General features: G+C 38.7%; 1 protein-coding gene across 4 annotated transcripts in view; it reads left to right on the top strand.

Annotated features, from left to right (window-relative positions):
• The window catches only part of ARL15 (ADP ribosylation factor like GTPase 15), a 433,767-nt gene that overhangs the window by 50,718 nt on the left and 359,170 nt on the right, over nucleotides 1-23,879 (top strand). The window contains exon 1 of one of the 4 annotated variants that reach the window (XM_064375971.1): nucleotides 2,417-2,455. The exons of the other annotated variants lie outside the window; for them this stretch is intronic. Coding sequence (XP_064232041.1) covers nucleotides 2,417-2,455 — 39 coding nt within the window. Of the gene's footprint in view, nucleotides 1-2,416; nucleotides 2,456-23,879 lie in introns of those variants that run through there. 4 annotated transcript variants of the gene reach the window in all.

The raw sequence follows: 23,879 nt of genomic DNA, 5'->3' as shown, positions 1-23,879 counted from the left end.
TTCCTGGAAAGAAATGATTTATGGGTGATTAGTAGTTTTCCAGTTTACTTATATCTCTATGCTTCTGGCATGAATAATCAGGAATGGATGGCAGAACTGTTTGACAGCAGCCAACCCCAAGGTTAAGTTTATGTGTGTGTGCATATGTGCATATGTGTGTGTATGTGGGGTGAGTCCTGCCTATTCAAATGGGTGAGTGCCCATGGTTCACCCCAGGCTGTTCTGTTCTTTGTTTAGAGGCCTGATGAATGCTGGGTTGTCAATGAATGATCATAGGTGCTCTGACCATCCAATTACTTTTAGACCACTCTGTCCTGAATTGAGAGCCAGGAGGTTAGCTTGGTTGGATTACGAGTGTCTCCACTGGACAATGAGGATGGAAATAGCTGTCTAGACTGAATACAGTCTTGCCCCCTTTCTTTGAGCTGGTCTATATGGTTGTTCATGTTTCAAAACGTGTGTTTTCCTTATAGAGCCTGAGACAGCCACCTCTGGCATCATGTTCTTCCCATTCCATGACACTGCCCCCATCTCCCCAACTCAGCTTAGCCTGGAGGGGCTCAGGGTAGGTGCTTTGGGCCTGTGGTCTTCATGTTTCTTGGCAGCTTTGGCTTGATCACTGAATCTTAGGGAGAATCGAAGCTTTTCATTCTGTGCCCCTCTCCTTCCACTCCACTTCTGACCTGGTGGCTTTTCATTATTCCAGAGGACCTTGAGCTGCATTGGGGACTTTTTGGCCCCAGGTAGAATTAAGTGCCCTGGGGAATTTGTATATTCTGGAGCTATTCTAGGGACAGTCTGGATTTGATTTAGGATCAGCTTGTGATCTAGGACTTTCTTCCAAGAGAAGGTGGGCTCTCTTAGAGTGTGGTTCTCTAAGGATTAATAATTGCTCTTTTCCCAGCACCTTGATTTTCTCTATGATTATAAGCTCCCTTAGATCCCTTTTAAAAAAATGGGCCTAGACAGACACAGCACAGGAATAACCTAAAAACTTGATGTCCCTCCATGAGTATCCATCTGTAAAGGGAAGATGGGTTGATTTCTTTCTGAGACAGGGTTTCACTCCGTTGCCCAGGCTGGAGGGCAGTGGCACAATCACAGCTCAGCCTCCCGGGCTGAAGCGATCCCTCTACGTCAGGCTTCTGGAGTAGTTCCTTCTGGGACTTCAGGCACGCATCACCATGGCTTGCTCATTAATTTTTTTTTTTTTTTTTTGTAGAAACAGAGTCTTGACTATGTTGCCTAGGCTGTTCTCAAACTCCTGGACTCAAGCCATCCTCCTGCCTCTCAGCCTCCCTCAGTGCTGGGATTATAGTGGTGAGCCACTACTCCTGGCCAGGATGGGTTGATTTCTAAAGCGCTTTCAGCACGATAGCCTGTGTGGTTCTGTGACTGTGTGTTTGACTTAGCCAGTGCTTACAAAACAGTTCTCATACCTCCACTCAAGTATGTTTTGCAAATACAAGGTGTTTTTGTTATGGCAGTAAATATGTAAGTCAATACTCCTGTGTTTATATACAGCTCTGAAAAAAACCAACTGGAAAGAAGAAACCAGCAATTGTGGTTTGAAAACAAGTACCTATCCCTGTTTTGCCTCCAGCACTTTCTTTGTGTGGGCTTGGAATAGATGCAGGTGGTATTCACCAACAGGAAATCAGTATCCTCTTCTCTGACATACAATCAGATACTTGGGTTATTTTTTAACCAAAAGTTTTTGCATTTGCTTTTAATTTTGAAAGTAATATATGATTATAATAAAAATGCATCAAACAGCTTATCTGCATATTTATGTCGAAATTGGCTCCACATTCCACATGGTCACTGATACTGACCCTGATTCATAGCACTTCAGATACAGAGCCCACAAGCACGACTTGGTTTCCAAATAGGAATTCCTAATAAAGAGAAATTTGGCCCAGTTTATCTTTGCAGCTCAAGTCAGAAGTCAAATGCTGGCTTCCCTAGGGCTGAGTTCCTCTTTGGTGAAGTGTTGCCTTTGATCCATCTGCTGAGCCTGGATTTTGGGAGATATGTATATATCTCCTTGTAGAGATCTTTTACCTCCTTGGTTAAGTGTATTTCTAGGTATTTTATTTTTTGTAGTTATTGTAAAATGGGTTGAGGTCTTGATTTGATCCTCAGCTTGGTCGTTTTTGGTGAATAGCAGTGCTGCTGATTTGTGTAAGTTGATTTGGTAACCTGAGACTTTACTGAATTCATTTATCATTGGCAGAGATAGTTTGTCATCCTCTTTTCCAACCTGGATTCCCTTTACTTCTTTCGTTTGTCTGATTGCTCTGGCTAGGATTCCAGTACTATGTTTAGCAGAAGTGGTGGAAGTGAGCATCCTTGTCTTGTTCCAGTTCTTAGGGGAAATTCTTTCAACTTTTCCCCATTCAGTATGATGTTGGCTATGAGTTTGTCATATATGGATGGATTTTATTATTTTGAGGTATGTTCTTTCTATGTCTAGTTTGTTGAGGGTTTTTATTATAAAGGGATGCTGGATTTTGTTGAAGCTTTTTCTGTGTCTATTGAGATGATCATATTTTTTTTTAACTCTGTTGTGTGATGAATTACATTTATTGACTTGAATATGTTGAATCATCCCTGCATCCCTGGGATGAACCCCCCTTGATCATGGTGAATTATCTGTTTGATGTACTGTTGGATTTGGTTTGCTAATATTTTGTTGAGGTTTTTTGCATCTATATTCATCAGGGAAATTGATTTGTAGTTTTCTTTTTTTTATGTCCTTTCCTGCTTTTGCTATCAGAGTGATACTGGCTTCATAGAATGACTTCAAGAGGATTCCGTCTTTCTCAGTCTTTTGGAATAGTTTCAGTAGGATTGGTACCAATTTTTCTTGAATGTCTGGTAGAATTCAGCTGTGAATCTGCCTGGCCCTGCAAATTCTTTTGTTGGCAATTTTTTTTTTTTTTATTACTGACTCACTCTTACTGCATGTGGAATGGTCTGTTCAGGATTCCTATTTCTTCTGATTCAAGCTAGAAGGGTTGTATGTTTCCTGGAATCTATCCATTACTTCTGAATTTTCTAGTGTGTGTGCATAGGGTGTTTATAGCAGTCTCCAATGAGCTTTATTTCTGTGCTGTCAGTGGTAATGTCTTTGCTTTCATTTCTAAATGAATTAATTTGAACCTTCTCTCTTCTTTTCTTGGTTAGTATAGCTAATGCTCTATCAATTTTATCTTTTAAGAGAACCTACTTTTTGTCTTACTAATCTTTTGTTTTGTGTTTCCATTTCATTTAGTTCTGCTCTGATCTGTGTTATTTTTTTTTCCTTCTGATAGCTTTGTGTGTGTTTTTTTTTTTCTCTCTAGTTCCTTGAGGTATGATGTTAGGTTCTCAACTTGTGACCTTTCAGACTTTTTGATGTTGGCATTTATTACTATAAACTTTCCTCTTAGCATTTACCTCTTGCTGTATCCCAGAGGTTTTGAAAACTTGTGTCACTATTATTCATCTTGAAGAATTTTTAAATTTCCATTTTGATTTGTTAACCCCAAAATCATTCAGGAGCAGATTGTTTAATTTCCATGTATTTGTATAGTTTTGAGTGTTTGAAAGTAACTTTATACAATATTTTAAAATATTTCATTTATGAAACCGAGCTTTGACTGTTTTAGACCGCCATCCGTCACATGAGTTCAACAGTGGAATTTTCCACGTTAATGGTATCATGTTAGCGCTCAAAAAGTTTTGGATTTTGGAGCATTTCAGATTTTAGATTTTCAATTAGGGGTGCTTAACCTGTTGTTTATACTTCCACCAGCTTAGTATGAGAGAAACTACCCTTTTCTGCACCTCCTTATCTCAACTCTAGATGTTGTGATTTAAAGTGGAATGAAACAAAATCTTAAGTACCTAAGATAAAGTATCTTGTGGATTTCATGTATCTTTTATTGAGTTAATAGTAAGTAATTGTTAATTTGCATCTTTTAGTAGTGAATTAAAATTTTTTATGTTTACAGGGTGATTTATATGTTTTAAACATTCTCCTTTGTTTTTTATTTTTTATGTTTATAGGGCGATTTGTACATTTTAAACATTCTCCTTTGTTTCTGGCACTTTCCTTTTAAACTTCCCTTTCCAGCCATTAAAACAAAGAGTAAATGCAAGAATAAAAAAAAATGACGTAGAGTTTGGAACATTCTCTAAACTAATTATATGTGTGTCCATTTCAGTAACTAGTTTTTCCTGGGAACATAAATTCCTGGAATTGAAGGACTGGAGTAGTGAAAAAACAAGGTTATAAGGTCATGTCTATAATTGGCCAAGGTGGTTAGCTATACTCTGTCTCATGTTTTGAGACCTTGTTTCTAAACAGCCATGATAGAAAAACATTCAGATCACAAGAGGACTGGAGTGAGGATTTGAGCTGTGAAAGACTGGAAAGCAATTTAGAGTTGCTAGTGTCCAAAACAGAAAGGAGGGCACAACTGCTCTAATGCAGAAAGCAACCTGCACTAATATGATTTGCAAATGATAAGTTCCTATTAAACTTTGTATAAACAATTTTGTGATAACTGTTATCCCCTGCCTCTCTCCCCTGTTGATCTTTTCTGGATGAGAAAGCAAGGCCATGCCAGCCATGTAACTCGCGTAACAACACACTTAACAGTGCTTATGTGTCTAGCTTCAGGTCAAACCACTTTACTGAGTGCCTACTACCTGCCAGGCACCAGGCTAGGTGCTAGGGAATTGAAAGGACCCTTTTCATAAAACCATCATGAGGGTCTTTGTGATTTAGGACTCTTGTACTAAAAGGAACTATGCCTTTATGCCTGTCAAGTTCTTTATGACTTATGTATTAAGATTAGTCATAAAAGAAAATGCAGACCCCAGACTGTTGCTCTGATTGGTCTTCAAATTCTTTTAGTGGTGACAGAGCCCCTAGAAGTTTTAGCATTCTTCCTGTGACACCTCAAAATGTTAAAAAATAAGTTTCAAATAGTTAATGTATAATTTTATAACAAGTCAGACTCCTTATGTAATAGAGGCTTGTGTAGACAAGCTATATAGCAAATACCCAAGGTTACAAAATATGAGTGCATCATGAAATTGACAACAATCTTAACTATTCTCCTATGTTAGGTGACAAAGGATCTTCATTATCTGATTTTGGGTAGTGGAATGACTCTGTTCAGGGCACAGAGAATCAGTGATCCATGGAAACAGAGTTTGAAGATCCCTATTTTAATCTGCAAAAGATTTTCTTAATTTTGAAAGAAAATTTGTGCAGAATAGAGTCCAGTTTTTCTGGCTCTATTTCATCATCCCCCGTCCCCCATCTCACAATGATCACATTTCTTAAGAAACTTGTTAGTGCTTTTAAGACTGCCAAAATTCGTTGAAGTTCTTTTAGTTTAGAAAAATAATAATCTCACTGGTTTCTTAACCATATGTAGGTACTTATAATGTATCATCTAGGCGGGCACGGTGGCTAATGCCTATAATCCCAGCAGTTTGGGAGGCCAGGGCAGGAGGGTTGCTTAAGTGCAGGAGTTTGAGACAAGCCTGGACAAGATAGTGAAACCTGTTTCTTCAAAAAATATGGAAATTAGCTGGACGTGGTGGCGTGTACCTGTAGGCCTAGCTACTTGGGAGGCTGAGGTGGGAGGATCACCAGAGCTTGGAGGTCAATGCTGCAGTGATCTGTGATCATGCCATTGCACTGCACTCCTGCCTGGGTGACAGAATATGACCCTATCTCAAAAAAAAAATATATCTGATTCCTTAACTCAATCATATAACTAACTGTAACTTTAAAATTAACCTATTTCAAGTTTTCTCTTGAAGCTTGACAGAGAACTCACTTGTGTTTGAATTCAGTGAGTGTAGATTTTCATTTGATGGTACTTTGTTTTTATATTTTTCAACCTTACTAACCTCTACTCCCAGCTCCCTGGACTGGTGTTGATTACATGGGGTTACATGTTGATTACTTGGGCTGTTCTTGGTGCCCTGTGGAAGTGGCATGACCCAGCTTCATGATCCATGATTTGAAGAATGTGAGCCCCTTTAAATTATCATGCCCAAGAGAGGCATTGGAATGAAACAGCAGTCATGTTACTCCCCTTGCGCTAAGTAATTAGCTCTTGAAGCCATTTGCTATGTAAGCCCTATGCTGACTGCTGCCAAGAAGCCATAAAATGCCTATAATTCAACAATGTATAGCCAATAATCAATGTTATTTTTGTAAGACAATGAGAATTCCTGGTGAACAACTATTGTAATTGTCCCCCTTCTGATTCTTCCTGTCTTCTTTAAAAACTTGACCTCCCGGCCATGCATGGTGGCTTATACCTGTTATCCCAGCCTGTGGGAGGCTGAGGCAGGTGGATTGCCTGAGCTCAGGAGTTCACAGCCAGCCTGGGCAACATGGCAAAACCTGTCTCTACAAAAAAATAAAAAAAATTAGCCAGGCATGGTGGTGCTGGGCTTTGTGGTCCCACCTACCTGGAAGGCTGAGGTGAAAGGATTGCTTGAGCCCGGGAGGCAGAGGTTGCTGTGAGCTGAAATTGGGCCACTGCACTCCAGCCTGGATGATAGGGTGAGACCTTGTCTCCAAAAAAACAAAACAAAACAGACTTGTTCTCTCTTGTGTTCTCTGGAGCACCCCCGCAAGGCAACTTGAAAGTGTCCCCAGGTGCAGTCCTCAGCCTTGGCCCAGATGAACTCCATATGTTATTTTTGCCTCAGCTTCTTCCTTTTAGGTTGACATCACTTTGACCAATCCTGATTGACCCTCATCCTGTGACACGAACCCTGTTGGTGGTTAAACTGGTGAGAGAAATCTTGTCCTTTGTTAAATGCATGGTGTCTTTATTAAAGGCTTGTTTGCTGAAACTTCAGAAAGTCCAGGGAGCAAAAGCATAGATGAACTTCTAAGCAGCAAGTATATTTCTTTTTAAAAAGAGCAAAATAAGTATCTAAAACCTGGACTTCAGAACTTTCTTGGTGCTGTTTTGCAACAGAAAGTGTTTGAAGAAATGAACTGGACTGCACACAGTGACTTGATGAGGCAGTCTCCTCCATAAAGAAAATTTACCTTAACTACTAGATCCACATTCCTTTTGCCTGGAGTGATGCTGAGATCCTTTTGCTAAATGTTAAATGCTTTCAGTAGTTTCCTAACACATTGCCACCTGCTTAGTTGGTTTCTGATGTCTGCCTGATGACTCACAGTCTTACCAGTTACTGTAAGGCCTGTAGCCTTTTGATCCTAGCCTGCATGTTGCCGATAGTGTGGAGTATCATTTCTTGTGTTCAATAAGGAAAAACTCAGAGAATTATAAATTAGTCTTTTTCATTTATTCATTAAACAGTTGCTTGACATGGTCCTCTGCTTCCCTGGTTGTCAACTTTGACTGGCCGTGGGAATCACATGGGCAGCAAAAGGCCCATGTCTAGGTCTCACCCCAGGGATTCCGATGTACTAATTGGTTTGTGATGTGGCCTAGCATTGGGATTTTTATTTATTTTATTTATTTATATTTTTATTTTTTTGAGATGGAGTCTCACTCTGTCACCCAGGCTGGAGTGCAGTGGCGCAATCTCGGCTCACTGCAACCTCCACCTCCCAGGTTCAAGCAATTCTCTGCCTCAGCCTCCCGAGTAGCTGAGATTACAGAGCGCGCCACCATGCCCGGCTAATTTTTGTATTTTTAGTAGAGATGGGTTTCACCATGTTGGCCAGGCTAGTCTTGAACTCCTTACCTTGTGATCTACCCGCCTTGGCCTCCCAAAGTGCTGGGACCACAAGTGTGAGCCACTATGCCCAGCCGAATAGGGATTTTTAAAATGTCCTCCAGGGTGATTCTATTGTGCAGGCAAGGCTGAGAACCACTGCTCTAAAGCTGATTGTGTTCTTACTGGGGACACTTCACGCTTACCTTATTACATTACAGGTATTCTTAAACAGTTCAGAGTGACGGACACTGAGGAAGTTAAAATCTACTTGTTGGAACCTTATTCTTGGAGATTCTGAATCAGTAGGTCTGAGTTCCTTAGGAATAGCTTCTTAGGTGGCAGTTCTGATGACATCCCTTTATGAGACACAGATACAGAATAACCATTTAAACAAACTTTCGAAATCTAGTAAGGGTACAGGTAAGACGCCAGTACAGTTTATCAGCAGCCTCCGTTTTCTGCCATCCCTGGGTGCTGCAGTGGAAATACCATATTACAAACTCTTGCTGTTGACTAATGCTAATATTCAATTACTTTTTAAAAAGCCTGGCTTTCCTTAATTTAATTATGTATGTGGAAAAACATAATCAACAAACAAGAGTGGGAATTTAAATGAAACTACCTAGATGTTTGTCAAAAGCCTGCAGATGTATCTCTTTCTTTGCTTTAGTTCAGAGCATGCTTAAGAGTTGTTTGGCCACCTTAGAATTTTGCAGTGTTTGTTTTATAAAAAGTGTAAGCCAGTAATTAAAGCTTTACATGATGGTTTACTTCTCTTCTTTTTTCTTACCTAAATTAGGGTAGGGGCTTTCAAGTGAATCACTTTCTAAGCTTCCGTGCATATTAGCAATGTTGTGTTTTCTTCTGCTTTTCCAAGCCATGCTTCATAATTAGGAAGATAGGCTGATTTAATTTAATATAGCATTTGATTGAAAGCATTTGAAGGTAGATTATATTTAGTTAAATAAAGTTAACTTGTCACTGTTAGGAGATGGACCTTGTTTTTTATAACTCGTTTCAGAGAGTGAATTGTATTTCAGGTAGACTAAAATGGTGACCCCAGTGACCTTCGTTGTGCCTACTTGTAAGTCTAGATCTCTCCAGAGCTGATTTGTTCTGGGATCAGATGTGGGATTTCAGTTTATTTCACAGCTAATATGGTTCTCCCTCCAGGCTGCCCCCACCACCTGTGGACTCTGCTCCATCTCCAATGGTCCTTTGTCACTCGCCCGTGGTGTTTTTTTTGGCCCCGTCCCTCCTACCCATGTCCCTGTACTTTTCCCTCTCTCCACTGTCATGTCTCTCATCAAGACCACCAAAATCATAGCTCTTCTTCTCTTAGAGACCTTCATTTCTCCTCCTCAGAACTTACTGGACCTTATTCTTCCCACTTCAGAGACTGCAGAATCAGGTATTTTCTTCTTCAACTTTAACTAAACTTGCTTTTTATTATTGTGCTGATTTTGAAAATCTGGTCTCTTCCCTGTTCTCCAATTCTCTCAGCCTCACCCACACCTGCTGCTTTTATTTCCCTGCTCAGCCAGAAGCCCTGTGATATGGTTTGGGTATTTGTCCCCCCAAGTCTCATGTTGAAGAGTGGATCCTGGTGTTGAAGGTGGGACCACCAGGACAGGGAGTGTTTGGATCGTCGGGGTGGATTTTTCATGGGTGGTTTGGTGCTATCTTCTTTGTCCTCACGATAGTGAGTTCTCAGGAGATCTGGTTGTTTAAAGGTGTGTGGTGCCTTCCTTGACCCCCACCTCTTGTTCCTACTCCCGCCATGTGAGATGCCTGCTCCCCATTAGCCTTCTACCATGATTGTGAGCTTCCTGAGACCTTACCAGAAACAGATACCAGTGTCGTGCTGCCTGCACAGCCTGCAGAACCATGAACCTAATTAAACCTCTTTTCTTATAAATTACCCAAACTCAGGTATTTCTTTATAGCAATACAAAAATGGCCTGACACACACTATGACCAGTCATTGAATATATTCTCCACAGGACCCTTGAGATGCAATCCCAGGCGCAGCCACTCTAACTCGCTTTGCTTTTGGCAGGCTGCTTGACAGAAACCACTATAGCCCTGTTGGCTGGCTTTGATTCTGATTAATAAGTTACAAGCTCTCCTGGCTCCTCTGTCATGCCTTAGAAATTCTGTGAATCCCTTAGACAACTAGGGATTTCCTTCTTTTCTCCTACAGCTGTTAAAGGTCTTTTTTTTTATCTTAACCACAACCACACTTCTCTTTTCTTATTGTCAGAAATGACCCCATGAACTCCTTCACTCAGAAACTAGAGATAGGAATTCTTGCACTTTTCCTCTCCTCCAAGTGTTTCTGTATATTGTTGCCTATTTCTGTCCTTCTTTACTCCCAAGGCTAACTGGTTACCTCTGCTCTTCCCATTCCCTTCTGAGCTTCTTTCTCAGTTATCTTTACTTCCTCTTATATCTTCTTGTGTCTGTCCTTCTTCATTGACTCAAGTGTCTTCTATTTTGAAATACACCTTCTCTGCTCTGTTTCCCTGCCACTGTATATTTGACTCTTCCTTCCCTTTACTGTCGGACTTTCTAAAAGAGAAGTATATTGCCAGTTCTACCTCCGCTTCTTTATTTAGCCAACTGCAACTGGATTATTAGTTGGACTTTACTACGCCAGCTCAACTAATTTTATATGCATCCACTTCTTTTCAGCCAAATTTTGACATGACTGATCATTTCTCCTTTGACTTCCGCAATATACTCTGCTAATTTTTCTTCTAATTTTTGGATTGCTCTTCTTCTGTCACCTCTACTGGCTTCTTTTCCATCACTGATTCTTTTTTTATTTGTTATTATTTTTTTAGAAACAGAGTCTCATTGCATTGCCCAGGTTGATCTCAAACTCCTGGGCTCAAATGATCCTCCCACCTCAGCTTTTCAAAGTGCTGGGATTACAGGCGTGAGCCACCACACCCAGCCATCAGTCATTCGTTAAGTATTACCAGTCTCCCAGTGTTCCATGCTTGGCCTTTTTCTCCTTCTGACTTGGGGAGTGAATTCATCTATTCCCATAACTTGCTTCCTTTGAACACTCATTAGTTCAGCACATACACAGCTAGCACCAGCCACTAAGAATTCAGAGATGAGCAAGACAAACTCATTCAGCAAATATTTGTAGAACACCTAGTATGTGTAAGACATTGTTCTGATGAGCCAGACAAAATTCTTGCCTTCATGGAACTTACATTCTAGTAGAGAAGACCCACAATTAGCAAATAAGTAAATGAAAGAATGTCAGATGATGGTAAGGGCTCTGGTGATTAACAAGGCAGTGAGAAAGAGTACATGGGATGGGAGTCAGAGAAATGTATTTCCCTGTAAGAGAAGAGGCTATAGGAGTAAGTCATGCAGACAGTAGAGGAAGACTGTCTCCTCTTCTGGGCAGAGGAAACAGTATCACAAAGATCCTGAAGCAGAGCAGCCTTGCTTAGTCAGTGAACAGCCAGGAGGCCAAGTATGGCTGCAGGAAAGTAAGTCAGAAAAAGAGAAGATGGAAATGGAGTGGGATAGGATGGTGAAGAGAGATGGTCTCGTTGGTCATGGTAAGAGATAGTTCTGTTGATTTGACTTTGATTCTGAGACAGTCCTCATGACCTCTGTAGACCCAATTATTTCCCAAATGCTCCATCTTCAAAAACCATCACTCTGGGGGTTAGAGCTTCAACATACACTTTTTTGGGGGGATACAATTTAGTTCATAGTGGGTTACTAGAAGCCCTTTGTTATTGATAGTGTGTCCATGGAGGTAAGAATCTGGTCTTTACCATCAGCTCTCTACCATTTATTGTTCTTATCTTTTTTTAATCAGATGTGCCCTCTTGTTTCAGAGACCCACTTTCAAAGCTAGGAATTTTTGTCTTCCATGCTGTAAAAAAGCTCCATCAGCTTTTTCTCTTTGACATTAACCAACTCTCCCATTCATGGAAGTTCCTTTGCTGTTGTTGGGTTTTTATTATTTCATTTTATTTTATTTATTTATTTTTCTGTGATTTGAGGTTTCCATTTTAATAATTGCCCAACCTGACAAGCATTTGTCCATAAATTAGTATGTTATATTGAGTAATGATATTCTATACACATCAAAAATATGTTGCTGATGTGATATTTGTTTCTCTCATAGACTCACCTGTTCCATTTTTCAGATTTTGAAGGGGAATTTTTGGCTGAACTTAAAAAATAAGAAAAGACTCTTAAAGTAATCTCAAAATGTGCCTTTGCTTCTAAACACGTTCGGTTTTTGTTTTCTTCTTTCTTTCCTCCCATTCTTTTGTGTTTTGGAGTTTCAAAACAGGGCTTTGCAGAGGAAATGGGACAGTGACATTTTGTTTTTTGTTTTGAAGTTGTTGAGTTTAGCAGAGTATGTGTTCATAGGGTGTGAATTGCAGGATATAGTTCTGGGGTCCTCCCTACCAGCCAATCCCACATCAAGGTTATTCTGGGAAGCTTTATCCAAAGCCAACTATAAAATATGGGGATGAACTTTGTCAAAAGGCTAAACAGGAAACAGTTATAAATAACTATTCAATCTTAATTCAGTCCTAGCTACTTTCTCACACATATTTTATAATGTGTTTTAAAAAGCAGTTTCCTTAAAAAAAAAAAAGAAAGAAAGAAAGGAAACTTTAACTCCTTAATTTCTAGGTTACTTTTCATAGGAAATTCTTTACCTTCATGACTATCCAGTGGCATTATACCTTTGGCAGGGGGAAAATTACACTTAACAATATGCAAGATACAAAACAAATTTTTGGAGAAAATGAAAATACAAATTATTTTCTAAGATAATTATTTATCTTAGAGATTTTTATTCATGTACATTTATACAGTCTTTGCTGATAAGGAGCTATAAATCTAATAACTGTAGCTTTTTTCAACCTTTTCATCATTAAGCTTCTCCCACCATCCTGGGCTTTTCAGACATGTTTTTCTTAATCACCCTCTCCCTCATGACATTTTAATAACACAGAGATACTGTGTATATGTTTATGTACTGTACATATATATATGTGCTTTGTATATAAAAAGAGATTTTTGCTTCCCAGTCAGGAGGTGGTGCGTACCTAAGTTTGACGAAAACATGAATAAAAGAAAAGTTACCTGAACTTGGTGATGGTCGCAGGGATAGAGAGAGAGAAGGGAGCAGTTTCAGAACACATGTAAAAGATAAAAGTCTTGTCTGTGTATCATGTGTGTTGAGTCAGGGAGATGAAGGAGTGGTGAGGTAGATTCCCTGATTCTGTCAGGGTGCCTGGGATGGTGGTGGGCATGAGGTGCTGTGAAGTGGGATAGTGAATTTGGGAGGACGAACATGTTTAGGGGAGGTTAGTTTTGGACATGTTGAGTTTGAGGCATCCATGGGCTGTCCATGTGACTTTATACAACAGATAGTTTTCTATGAGAGTCTGAATCTTGGGGGAGAGGTTGGGACTGTAAAGCAAGAGCTTTGGGTTCTGAAATGTAGGGAGTGGGCAAGCTTGTCAAAAGAATTGTGTAGATGAGAATAGCTTCATGTTAGTGAAAAGAAAACCCAGAATAAGGGAGCATAGAGGTGATTGTAGATCCTTATTTGTGAAGTTTACTTTGAGGGAATTATTTTAATTTGCAGGGAAAAAGAACAGGAGGAAGAAGAGAAGGCAGTTTTGTTAGTTTCAAAAAAAAAAAAAGTGAGTGAAGATCTTTATAGACTTTCTAGGACATACCTTATGTTTCTGGGACATTGTTATGATTGAAGGGATTAAGACTCAGGAGTCTATCAATGACACTTCCCCTCGGTGGATATACAGTGAAGGGCTGACAAAGGGATGCAGTGTTGATAACTCTTTGACCTATTTTAATTCACGTATCCTTGTGAATTTGATACAATATTATCAGAAAGGGGCTTATAGAATTGGATACGATATTATCAGGAAGGGGCTTATCACAGAATTATGAAGTCCACACCCTAGGCCAGCACTTTGGGAGGCTGAGGCAGATGGATCACTTGAGGTCAGGAGTTTGAGACTAGCTGCCCACATGGTAAAACCCCGACTGTACTAGAAATGCAAAAATTAGGTGTGTATGGTGGCAGATGTCTGTAATCCCAGCTACTAGGGAGGCTGAGGCAGGAGAATCGCTTGAACCCAGGAGGCGGAGTTTGCTGTGAACTGAGGTCGCACCATTGCACTCTAGCCTGGATAACAGAGCAAAACTCCATTTCAAAAAAAAAAAAAAAGTCCACATCCTCATTTCACAGAGCAAAAGTGTTCAGGACCCAGGAGGCATTTTGGAACTTGCCTGAAGTTACAGCATAGCCAGTTAGCGGTAGCACCAGTTGGTACCTGAGTCCAAGTCCAGATCACCAGACTTCTGTTTTGTTCTTTTGTTGATACATCAGATTGTCTCTTTTAAGAGATTTTAAAATTTAGAATTCTGTTAATTCAAAAAGTGTCTGCTCATTTAACCCAAAAGAAGTTTTTAAAATTTTTCACTTAGTCTGATTTCTGCCCAGTTGAATAACACAAGCAAGGTGTGACTATTTGACACATACTATTCCATAGATTTTTTTCGGCATAATTCCTGCTAAGATTCAGTGGTTACTAGTTACAAATCCAGAATTACTAATTCCTTGTGAATATCATAAAACGTTCTTAAAGATTTCTTTTAGAGCTTATTTTAGAGAAGTGGAATGAAGGAATAGAACACTATCATAAAGTTAAATTTGTAGAAAGATAGTAGGAGGGAAGATTGAAGTTAATGCAGGTAGTCCCAAACATAATTATACCTAGACAGAAGAATATTCCTCTACTGCTGAATTGATTCTGATTCCGTAGAGAAAATTTACTTGAGGTCATTATTATTTTCTTCATTTTAGAAATAGCACACATTGAAAGTTAATATTGATATTAACATTTATTAAAGTTAGATTTTTAATTTTAAAAATTTCAAATTTAAAAATGCTGAAAACACCAGCAATGCTGTAATTTTTAATAAATGCTGATGATTAACCTTCTGATGATTTTTTTATGGCTACTTTTTTCTTTGTTTAAGCGATGTGTGGAATTAGGAAAATCATTAATGGTGATAATGATGGGGAGGGACAGTGCTGGACAGAGGCAGAGAGTTTCTGCCTTGAACTCAATTTCCAGAGCCTGATAGAATGGCCTTTCTATCAAATTGCATTTCTGACTTGAAAGCCCATTACTTTATGTTTATAATAGGAAGTTAGGGTACTGCTGCCAGTCTAGATTTTTTAGCTTGACCTTTATTGTGTTTGATTTTGTGATTTCATCTTTTTTTCCCCACATTTTTTAAAAAAACTTTTGGGTGTAGACAGGAGAGAATTCCTTTCCATGTTTTAGGGAGTGGTATTAAAATACATTTTGTTCAGTAGGTCTGTTCCATACTTTCTTACAGATAAAGACTCTTTCTGTGTGATTGTGAGACTTTTGCATTTGAGTGTGCTTTCTCTAATGGTGTTTAACATAAAAAAACTTCATAAAAATTCATGAAGCTACTTATGACACAGGTCTATGAAGTACATTAGTTTGTCAGTTATTTTTACACACTCATTTACTAATATGAATAGTGGGTGTTTCTCTTTTGTAAACTGTTTTGTACATTATTAGAAAGGAGTGAAATCTAGAATTTTTGCTTATAGGGATGCTGTTTTAGGGACTTCTTATAGAATGATAAAATTGTATTGCTGAAGGAAACTGATATTATTACTTAAACTCATTTTGTCATTTTGTGGAAACTGAGGCCCAGAGAGGGAAGATAACTTAAGATCTAAGAATTAGAGATTTGTATATAACTGCTGGGATACTTGCTCTTTGATTATTGCTCAAACTCTAGCCCATACTCTCTCAGTCCCAACTTTGAGCTTCTTTAGAGATGAGGTCCAAATTTCTCACCCTTAAATCTTGGACAACGTGGCAACAGTCACTTAACAAAATTTCATGTGAAATTTCTAGATCTTAAATGTCTGTGACAAATTTTAAGAAATTGTATGCCAAGCAAAATATTTTAGAGGACAATGGGTCACATGTTTTTGATATCAGGAGATTTCACACAAAATTTGTTTTCTAACTTCTTTCCAAAAATCCGAATTGGGAGGATGTATTCATGAGTGACTGCTGCCCCCTTTGGTTGGGACTCGTTCCTTCCGGTTCATTACATGGTCATCAGTCACCATTTCCTTGGGCCCTGCTTTGTCTTATCTGGACTCTGAGCATTCGAATTTTTAGTATTGTAAGAAAACTTAGTACTTTACTATCAGTCAACACATACATGTTTTTCTATCTGTACTACAACTTATTAAAAACCTTTTTTCAATAGCCTCCATTTTTGGGGGGCGGGGATTTCAGCTGGTGCCTAGACTAGCAAGGATTTGTTTACAACACAGTCTCTGCTTATGAGGAGAATACAAAAGGTGGATAATTTCAGCTTGTCAGCTTGAATATTTTGTATTTATACAAATAACAGGCTTTTCAGTTTTCCTAGATTACATCTATTTACAGAAGGCTGTAATCAAGGTTTAGCAGCATATTTTCAGGAATTCTTTGGTGCCTATTTTCTCAAAAGATACTACCAGGACAATTTCATGACACTAATAATAGTTTTATAGAAATGATTTGTCAGATTGTTTTTAATGGCCTGCCATCTGCTTTTTAAATCTTTTTGAATCTGCCTATTCCTAAGCAGGTAATAATATTCTATTATCATTAATACCTGGATATGTAATCTTCAAATAATTAAATGATTCAAAAATTGTTGTAGCAATGTTCATAGGAGGATGTTTTTCATACTGTGACAGGCAATCACGTTTTTAAGTTGGTAAGACTGTGTACATCTAGAGATTGGTATTCAGAGCTTGATTTATATTCCCTATATTGAAAAGGTATGAGCAAAGATTTTTTTTTTTCCTTTGTGAAGATTGCAATCTTAATTTCATTTGGAATGCTCTAAGGAGGTGTGTTTGTTATAATTTTTGGTTGCAGCCCCAAACTGCAAATTGACCTAGGGAAAAAAGGGGTAAGTGCAGTTTCAGGCAGTTCTGGATTCAGAGGCATAAGCGACATCATTCTGCTGATTTTCATACTTACCCCCTTTTCAGGTCCACCTCATTCTATGCTGGCTCCATCTTCAGACAAGGCCTCCCTTCCTAGTGGCAAGATGGCTTCCAGGAGCTCTGCATTTGCATTCGGGCCTCTAGGCAACCCTTCCAAGAAAATATTTGTTCCCAGTGGTTTTAACAGAAGCCTTGTTCTAGAGTCTCATTTCCTCTGATTGTCCTGGCTTAGGTTTTGTATCTTTTTCATGAACAGACCTTTGAGCAGGAGGTTATATGAGACTATGATTGGCCAGGCCTACATCCCTGCTTATCTTTGGAGCTTCAGGTTGTTCATCCTGGCCCAAACCATGTGGACTGGGTGGGAGCACGTGGTCCCCTAGGACCAATCAAGGCATTGTTGAAGAAGAAGGGTATAGAAGGCCTTTCCCTATGCAGGATTATAAAAATATTTCCCTATATATTCCCTAAATACTTATTATTATTGCTGTTGTCATTATTTACCATTTAGCCCTTCAAACCATCTGGATTTAACATGTAACTTATAATTTAATTTTGTGTGTGTGTGTGTGTGTGTGTGTGTGTGCATGTATATACAAGGTAAGAGTCATGCAGGAGAAGAGGAGGGGCACATAGGTCCCTCGGGAGGCATTGCTGGGTCATCTTGCTAATCAGTGCAGATGAGGACACCCCGGGTGGGGTATTTACTCAGGCTATGTATGGTGTTTGGCTAGCTCATTCAGCTTGATTTCTATCTTTGTATGTGTCTCAGGCTATACCAAGGCTGTTCCTTTATAGCTCTGTCAAGTCCTTTATGAGTTAGATATTAAGATTAGTCATGAAAGAAATACAGATTCAAAATTATTACTCTAGTTTGTCCTCAAACTCGGTAAATGACAGAGCCCCCAGCAGTTACGACATTCTTTCTGGAACATCCTGAAATCTTGAAAAAGGAGAACATTTAATGTGACTTTTTCTCAATTTCAAGGTGTACTTACAGTTTTTAAACCTTAGGTGCTTGCTACACGTCTATCTTGGCTACACATGCCTCTTATATAAGGAATTGGATTTCACACAGAATTATATAATTAGTTATTTTAAGATGACCCACTCTAATGAGTCATAACAAAAAGTTGATTTACATTTAATGTATCCTACTTAAGAAGGCAGCAAAATTTATAATAAAATACTATTATTTTACCTTTCATTAAGAGTATTATTTGAGAAGCACATTAAAAATCATGTGGTTTTGGAAAAAAAGAACCTCTGAAGTAACTATAATTATCTCCATTCTATAGGTGAAGAAATAAAAGACAAAAAGGATGAGTATATTACATTTTAGAAAGAATATTCTTCTGTAGAGTGGTTTATTTCCTTATGATTCTGAATAATAATGACATACAGGGTGTTATTTTTACTACCACAAACATTGGATGGATTAGATTACTCTGGTAATCTAGATTAGGCATTTTTTGGTTATTAGAATTTTTTAGGTAATCTAGGTTACCAGGGTAATCTAAATATAATTCTGGTACTAGTTGTTCTGCTGGTTTATTCTTTCTTTTTTTGTGGACAGAGCAGTATAAACATGTGCAGGCTTATTTTTAGTAGAATAGTTAAGAATTGGGACTTTGATTATCGTTACACAGTATTAAGCATCACTAATAATTCAGAAGTTTGGAGACTGTTAAAATGACTGTATACTTATTACCAGATTACTGATGGGATGTGAGTAATTTCAGAATTCATTTAGTACCATGTCTAGTACCAATTGAGTATTTTTTTATCCTAAATGCGTGGGATCAGAAGTAAAATTTTGGATTTTTGAGCATTTCAGATTTTGGAGCACTGTGGATTTCGGATTAGGGATCCTCAACCTGTACTTCGTGAAGATTTCGAATCATGAGAAGGGTCCTTATTGCAAAGGCCAGCCTTTCACATGTTCACCCAGTTTTCTGAGTGCCTGGCACAATGCTAGACATTAAGGATTTGATGGTGAACCAGAAACTTCCTAGTCTAGATGGTAGGGAGTGGGAATGGTGTTGGCAAACTCATGAATGAACACTTGCAATACAGTATGTTAGGCAACACAATCTTTTAGGTGTTGTAAAAAGGATATAAGTAGGTTTCGGTGTAAACATGGATCAAGGTTACCTGATGTACCTCACAGTGGGACAGTCTAATGCTTTTTAATTTTGTTTGCAAGTGTCCCCTCTCTACCTACTTGTGTGCTTAGACATGTGCTTGTGGAAAATATTTTTTAATTTAAACATTAAAATTTTGAGGATTTAATGATACCTTTTGAGCTAATGGATAACTTGAATGTTACAAAGCAAAAAAAAAAAAAAAAAAAAAAAAGAATTAAGTTCTACTCTCCAGTGAACAGCAGCTCAAACAGGTTAGAAAGTTATTTCTGTCTCAGGGAAACAAATTTGCAGGTAAATAGTCTAGGGCTAGTGTGGGGATCCCTAACCTTCCAGGACCCAGCCTCCTATCTTGTTGCTTCACTGACTGCAATGGTGGCTTAAACATCATTGTCCAAAATGGTTATTTGAGCTGAAGCCATCTCACCCACATTTCAGACAGCAGAAAGGAAGAAGAGCAAAGAATATGCCTCCATTCTTTGAGGAAACATTCTAGAATTTAACCCCTTTTTGTTCTCATATTTCAGAACATAGACAAATGGTCACACTTAACTACAAGTGAGGCTGGAAAACACAGCAATTCCCCCATAACTGGGTACATAAGCCTATGTACCCAGTTCTCTTACTACAAAGGAGAGGAGAATATATATTGGGGAATCCCTGGCAGCCTCTTCTACAGGAACACAGACTCCCTTGTGCCAATCCAGAGACACCAAAGACTTACTGAGCGTTTATTTCAGGTGATTGTTTACTCACATAAGTCTTAAATGTATCATCTTAGCTACACTAACATTTGGGGATGGAAGAGTCTTTACCAATATTTTACTGCAGAAGAGATACCTGAACTATATTCTTCAGATGCCATTTTAAAAATCCATTGCCTTGGATAATATGGTTACTTGCTTTTTGGAAAAAAAAATGGCATTCATAAAAGCCTTTTCCCTTGCCGCTGCCCCAAGAGAAGTCAATTTCTTATCTATTAATCGTTGTACAGCTAGTCTGTCTTTTTCAGATGTTATAAATCGACCTAAACGTCGTTTCCACTATGGAGGGTGCTAGAGGATGGAGTCAAACACCTTTGATCATAGAGTCAGAGGACTTCATCTGAGTCTTGATTCTGTCACTCACTCACTGCTGCATTACTTAGAAGAGTCACTGATGGCTTAGTTCCCCATCAATGACTATAAAAGTGGCACCTTGGTATTTTACCTCAAGATGATTGCTCTGGATTAGATTAGAAAACTCTAACTTGAATGTTAGAATGAGTTCATTTTATCTCTGTCTTTGCCAGTCATCAACATCAGGCCCCAAACCTTTGACAGAGTCAGTCTACCCTGGCTCAAGCATTTTTGTTCTTGAGGATACCTTTTTAGCTCATGAAATGCGTTGATTACATGTTTTATTACAACAACCTCATCTGTTTCCTTTGCAAATGATTTGGAAAACACTTTTCATATGACCTTTTACTCAAGGTTTTTCTTGTTCTTTGAAGTGACAGTTGGTCTGTGAAGTTGGCTTAATGTCAAGGTCAGATTATTGAGTCAGAGCTGCTGAAGAATATAAACTTAAGATGGCTTTAGAGATAACCACTCATTCTAGTGCTCTATGTTCCTAAAAAATATTCTCTGGCGGAGTGATATGGGAAGAATGGGGCATCCTGTGAGACTCAAGTTCACAGGCTTGACTTGGAGCTGGTTTTAGAAGTCAGGAAGGGGTCAGTCGCTGTTGGCTTCCTCAGGGTTTTAACAGTTGCTGGGTTCTTTGTTATTGTTATTGTTTTTTTGTGATTGGTGTGTATGTTAGGGCCAGGTTTAGGATAAAGAGTAGTTCAGGCTCAGAAGCTGGAGCTGGCAGTTCTGGGGTCTCATGCAGTGCTTCCAAGGCACAAAGGATCAACCCCTGAATCTGGGCTTATGAAAAATGGAGTGACTTTGGCATGAAAAATTAAGTGACCGGGTTGCTCCCTCTTTTTCCATTTCTATTTTGTTTTTTAACTTTGTGAAACTCAGAGATGGGGTTACCATAATGCCAGGAAGGATGCTGGGAGTTAGTGATATGGAAAGAATGGTCAGATGCTTTCCTTTCATCCTTTGAGTGCTCTTCCCCACCCCTAAAAATATAAAGATTTAAAAATTATTATTATATTAAACATCCTCTGGTACTCTTGTGGGTTTGTTTTTTATAGTTAAAATTCAAAGTCCAGTGGAATTTATTTTAGAGTAGGCAGTGAAGTAGGGATGCAACTTTTTTATTCCGCCCCATATGGTTAGTTGGTTGCCCAGCCCCATTTGGTGAGTCATCCATCTGTTTCCTGCTTTTTGAGATGCTACATTAACCATAGATAAAACAGTGATCATTTTTGTCTAAAAAATTATTTTCCAAGGTTTGGCAAATTCAAGACAAATTCTACAAAGGATCACCCTCATTTCTTTTAGTCAGCTGAAGTGGTGCCCTCAGGTGGTAACAGTCTTAAAAACACAGTTTACATTCGCTGTGCCAGGTTTCAGATGGTAGTATTCTTGATGAGTTTTTTTTAACCTTTGTATTATTTAAAGTTTTGTGTATACAAAGAGACTTTATTAATAGTCTTCTTTCCTTTTAAATAGAAAATACTAATTTACATAAAATGCTCCTGCTTTGTAACTATTCCCCGTATATTCTTAGATATATTCCCCCATTTTGGTGTGTATATTGATCTACCTGTCTAATCATGTGTTGTCGGCACACTGTTTCTATTAAGATAATTGTATAATGTTCTAATATTTCAGGGTACTTCTCTATCGATAGGGAAGTTTTATTTGTCCATTCTCATGCTGCTAATAAAGACATACCAGAGACTGGGTAATTTATAAAGAAAAAGAGGTTTAGGCCGGGCGCGGTGGCTCACGCCTGTAATACCAGCACTTTGGGAGGCCGAGGTGGGCGGATCACAAGGTCAAGAGATCGAGACCATCCTGGCCAACATGGTGAAACCCCATCTCTACTAAAAAATACAAAAATTAGCTGGGCATGGTGGCGTGCGCCTGTAATCCCAGCTACTCAGGAGGCTGAGGCAGGAGAATTGCTTGAACCCAGGAGGTGGAGATTGCAGTGAGCTGAGATTGCTCCACTATACTCCAGCCTGGCTCCTGACGACAGAGCAAGACTGTCTTTAAAAAAAAAAAAAGAAAAGAAAAAGAGGTTTAATGGACTCATAGTTCCACATGGCTGGTGAGGCTTCAGGAAACATAATCATGGCAGAATGTGAAGGAGTAGCAAAGGCATGCCTTACATGGCAGCACGGAAGGTTTGCAGGGGAACTGCCCTTTATAAAACCATCAGATCTTGTGAGACTTATTCACTATCAGGAGAACAGCAGGGGAAAAACCCACTCCCATGATTCAGTTACCTCCCACCAGGTCTCTTCCACGACGCGTGGGGATTATGAGAGCTACAATTCAAGATGAGATTTGGGTGGGGACACAGCCAAACCATATTGGAAGTAAAAAGAGTGGAAAAGGAGAGCAAACAATTCCCTTGTACACATCATTTTCACTCATGTTTCAGTGATGTCATAGGGCCATACCTGGCTGCAAGGGAATCTGGAAACCGCATTCTCTAGTTGAGCGGCTATGTGTCCAGCTAAATTCTATTCACGAGGAGGATACCAAGGTTCAACATGCTCTGGTGGGACACTTTTCTCTTTAGACAAATGTCTAAATACAAATATTAATTGAAGTAGGCTTAAAAAATAGATAAAAGATTTAAGAGTTTTAATTACTTGAAGAAAAGAAGGGTTTTGTTTAAATGAATATATGCACGGGGCAATATATGATTAGAGAGTGAAACACTGGCACATGAGAAAGGACCAGTAGAATTTCATAGAAGTGTTGACAATAGAAATTTATTTTTGGCCAGTATGTTCCATCTACCTAAGTTGTTGACTTGAAGATATTGTGTGTTCAGATTAGAATGACAGATGAAGCAAACATATCATTTCTGTCTTTTTGCACCTGATGCTCAAATTAAAATTAGATGTGTGTGCTTCTTAGTGGTTGTAGTTTTGTAATGCTGCTGATTTTATTTTGTGTGTGTGTTTGTGTGTTTAGTTTTAGTTCAACTCAGCCATTTCCAGTTGAGATTAATAAAGCCAGTTATTCACTTAAAATACAGGTACCCACCAGGCTATGTGGCTGAAGCTAGATCTATAAAAACTCAAAGCTAGAAAATGCTTACATAACTATGACAGTATCTCAGTGCTTCAGAAATTATAGAATTTGAGAGTTTAAAAAGGAACATAGTTATCTGGTCAGATAGTATCAGTTGGAAAGAGTAGCTGTCTCTGCCAGAGTTTAAAAGTGGCAGAGAGGATTTCATATACCAGTCCAGCTTGCATTATTATCAGAGGAATCAGACATTGTGTTCTGGTGATAAAAGCATTTAAAAAATCTTCTTTTCCAAATCATGATTTAAAAACCAAATAGCTACATCAAATTAGTTATTGTTACTCAAACATTTTAATGTCCTAGTTGATGAAATAATTCCTATTTCATACAATGCTTTGAATTAATTATATCTGTAATTTCTTCAAAAATTCCATATTTATTTTGAATTTAAAATGCTCACAGCATTTTAATAGTATAGAAATATAGTCAAATGCCCTTCCATTATATTTGCTACTAATGTATATTCCTTGCTGGAAATAACAAATGTTAATACTTTACTATAGCCCAAGATGGTGGCTCATACCTGTTATCCCCACAATTTGGGAAGCCAAGGCAGGCAGATCACTTGAGCCCAGGAGTTCGAGACCAGACTGGGCAACACGTTGAAGCCCTGTCTCTATAAAAATTATAAAAATTAGCTGGGCATGGTGGCACATGCCTATATTCCCAGCTAAAGAAGCTGAGCCCAGGATGTCAAAGCTGCAGTGAGCCACAAACGAGCCA

Source organism: Aotus nancymaae, unplaced genomic scaffold (assembly GCF_030222135.1).
Source record: "Aotus nancymaae isolate 86718 unplaced genomic scaffold, 86718_ANA_hifiasm-v0.15.2.pri h1tg000014l, whole genome shotgun sequence".
NCBI lineage: Eukaryota > Metazoa > Chordata > Mammalia > Primates > Aotidae > Aotus > Aotus nancymaae.
Note: the sequence above shows the minus strand (reverse complement) of the source record. Positions and strands in the feature narration are given on the sequence as shown.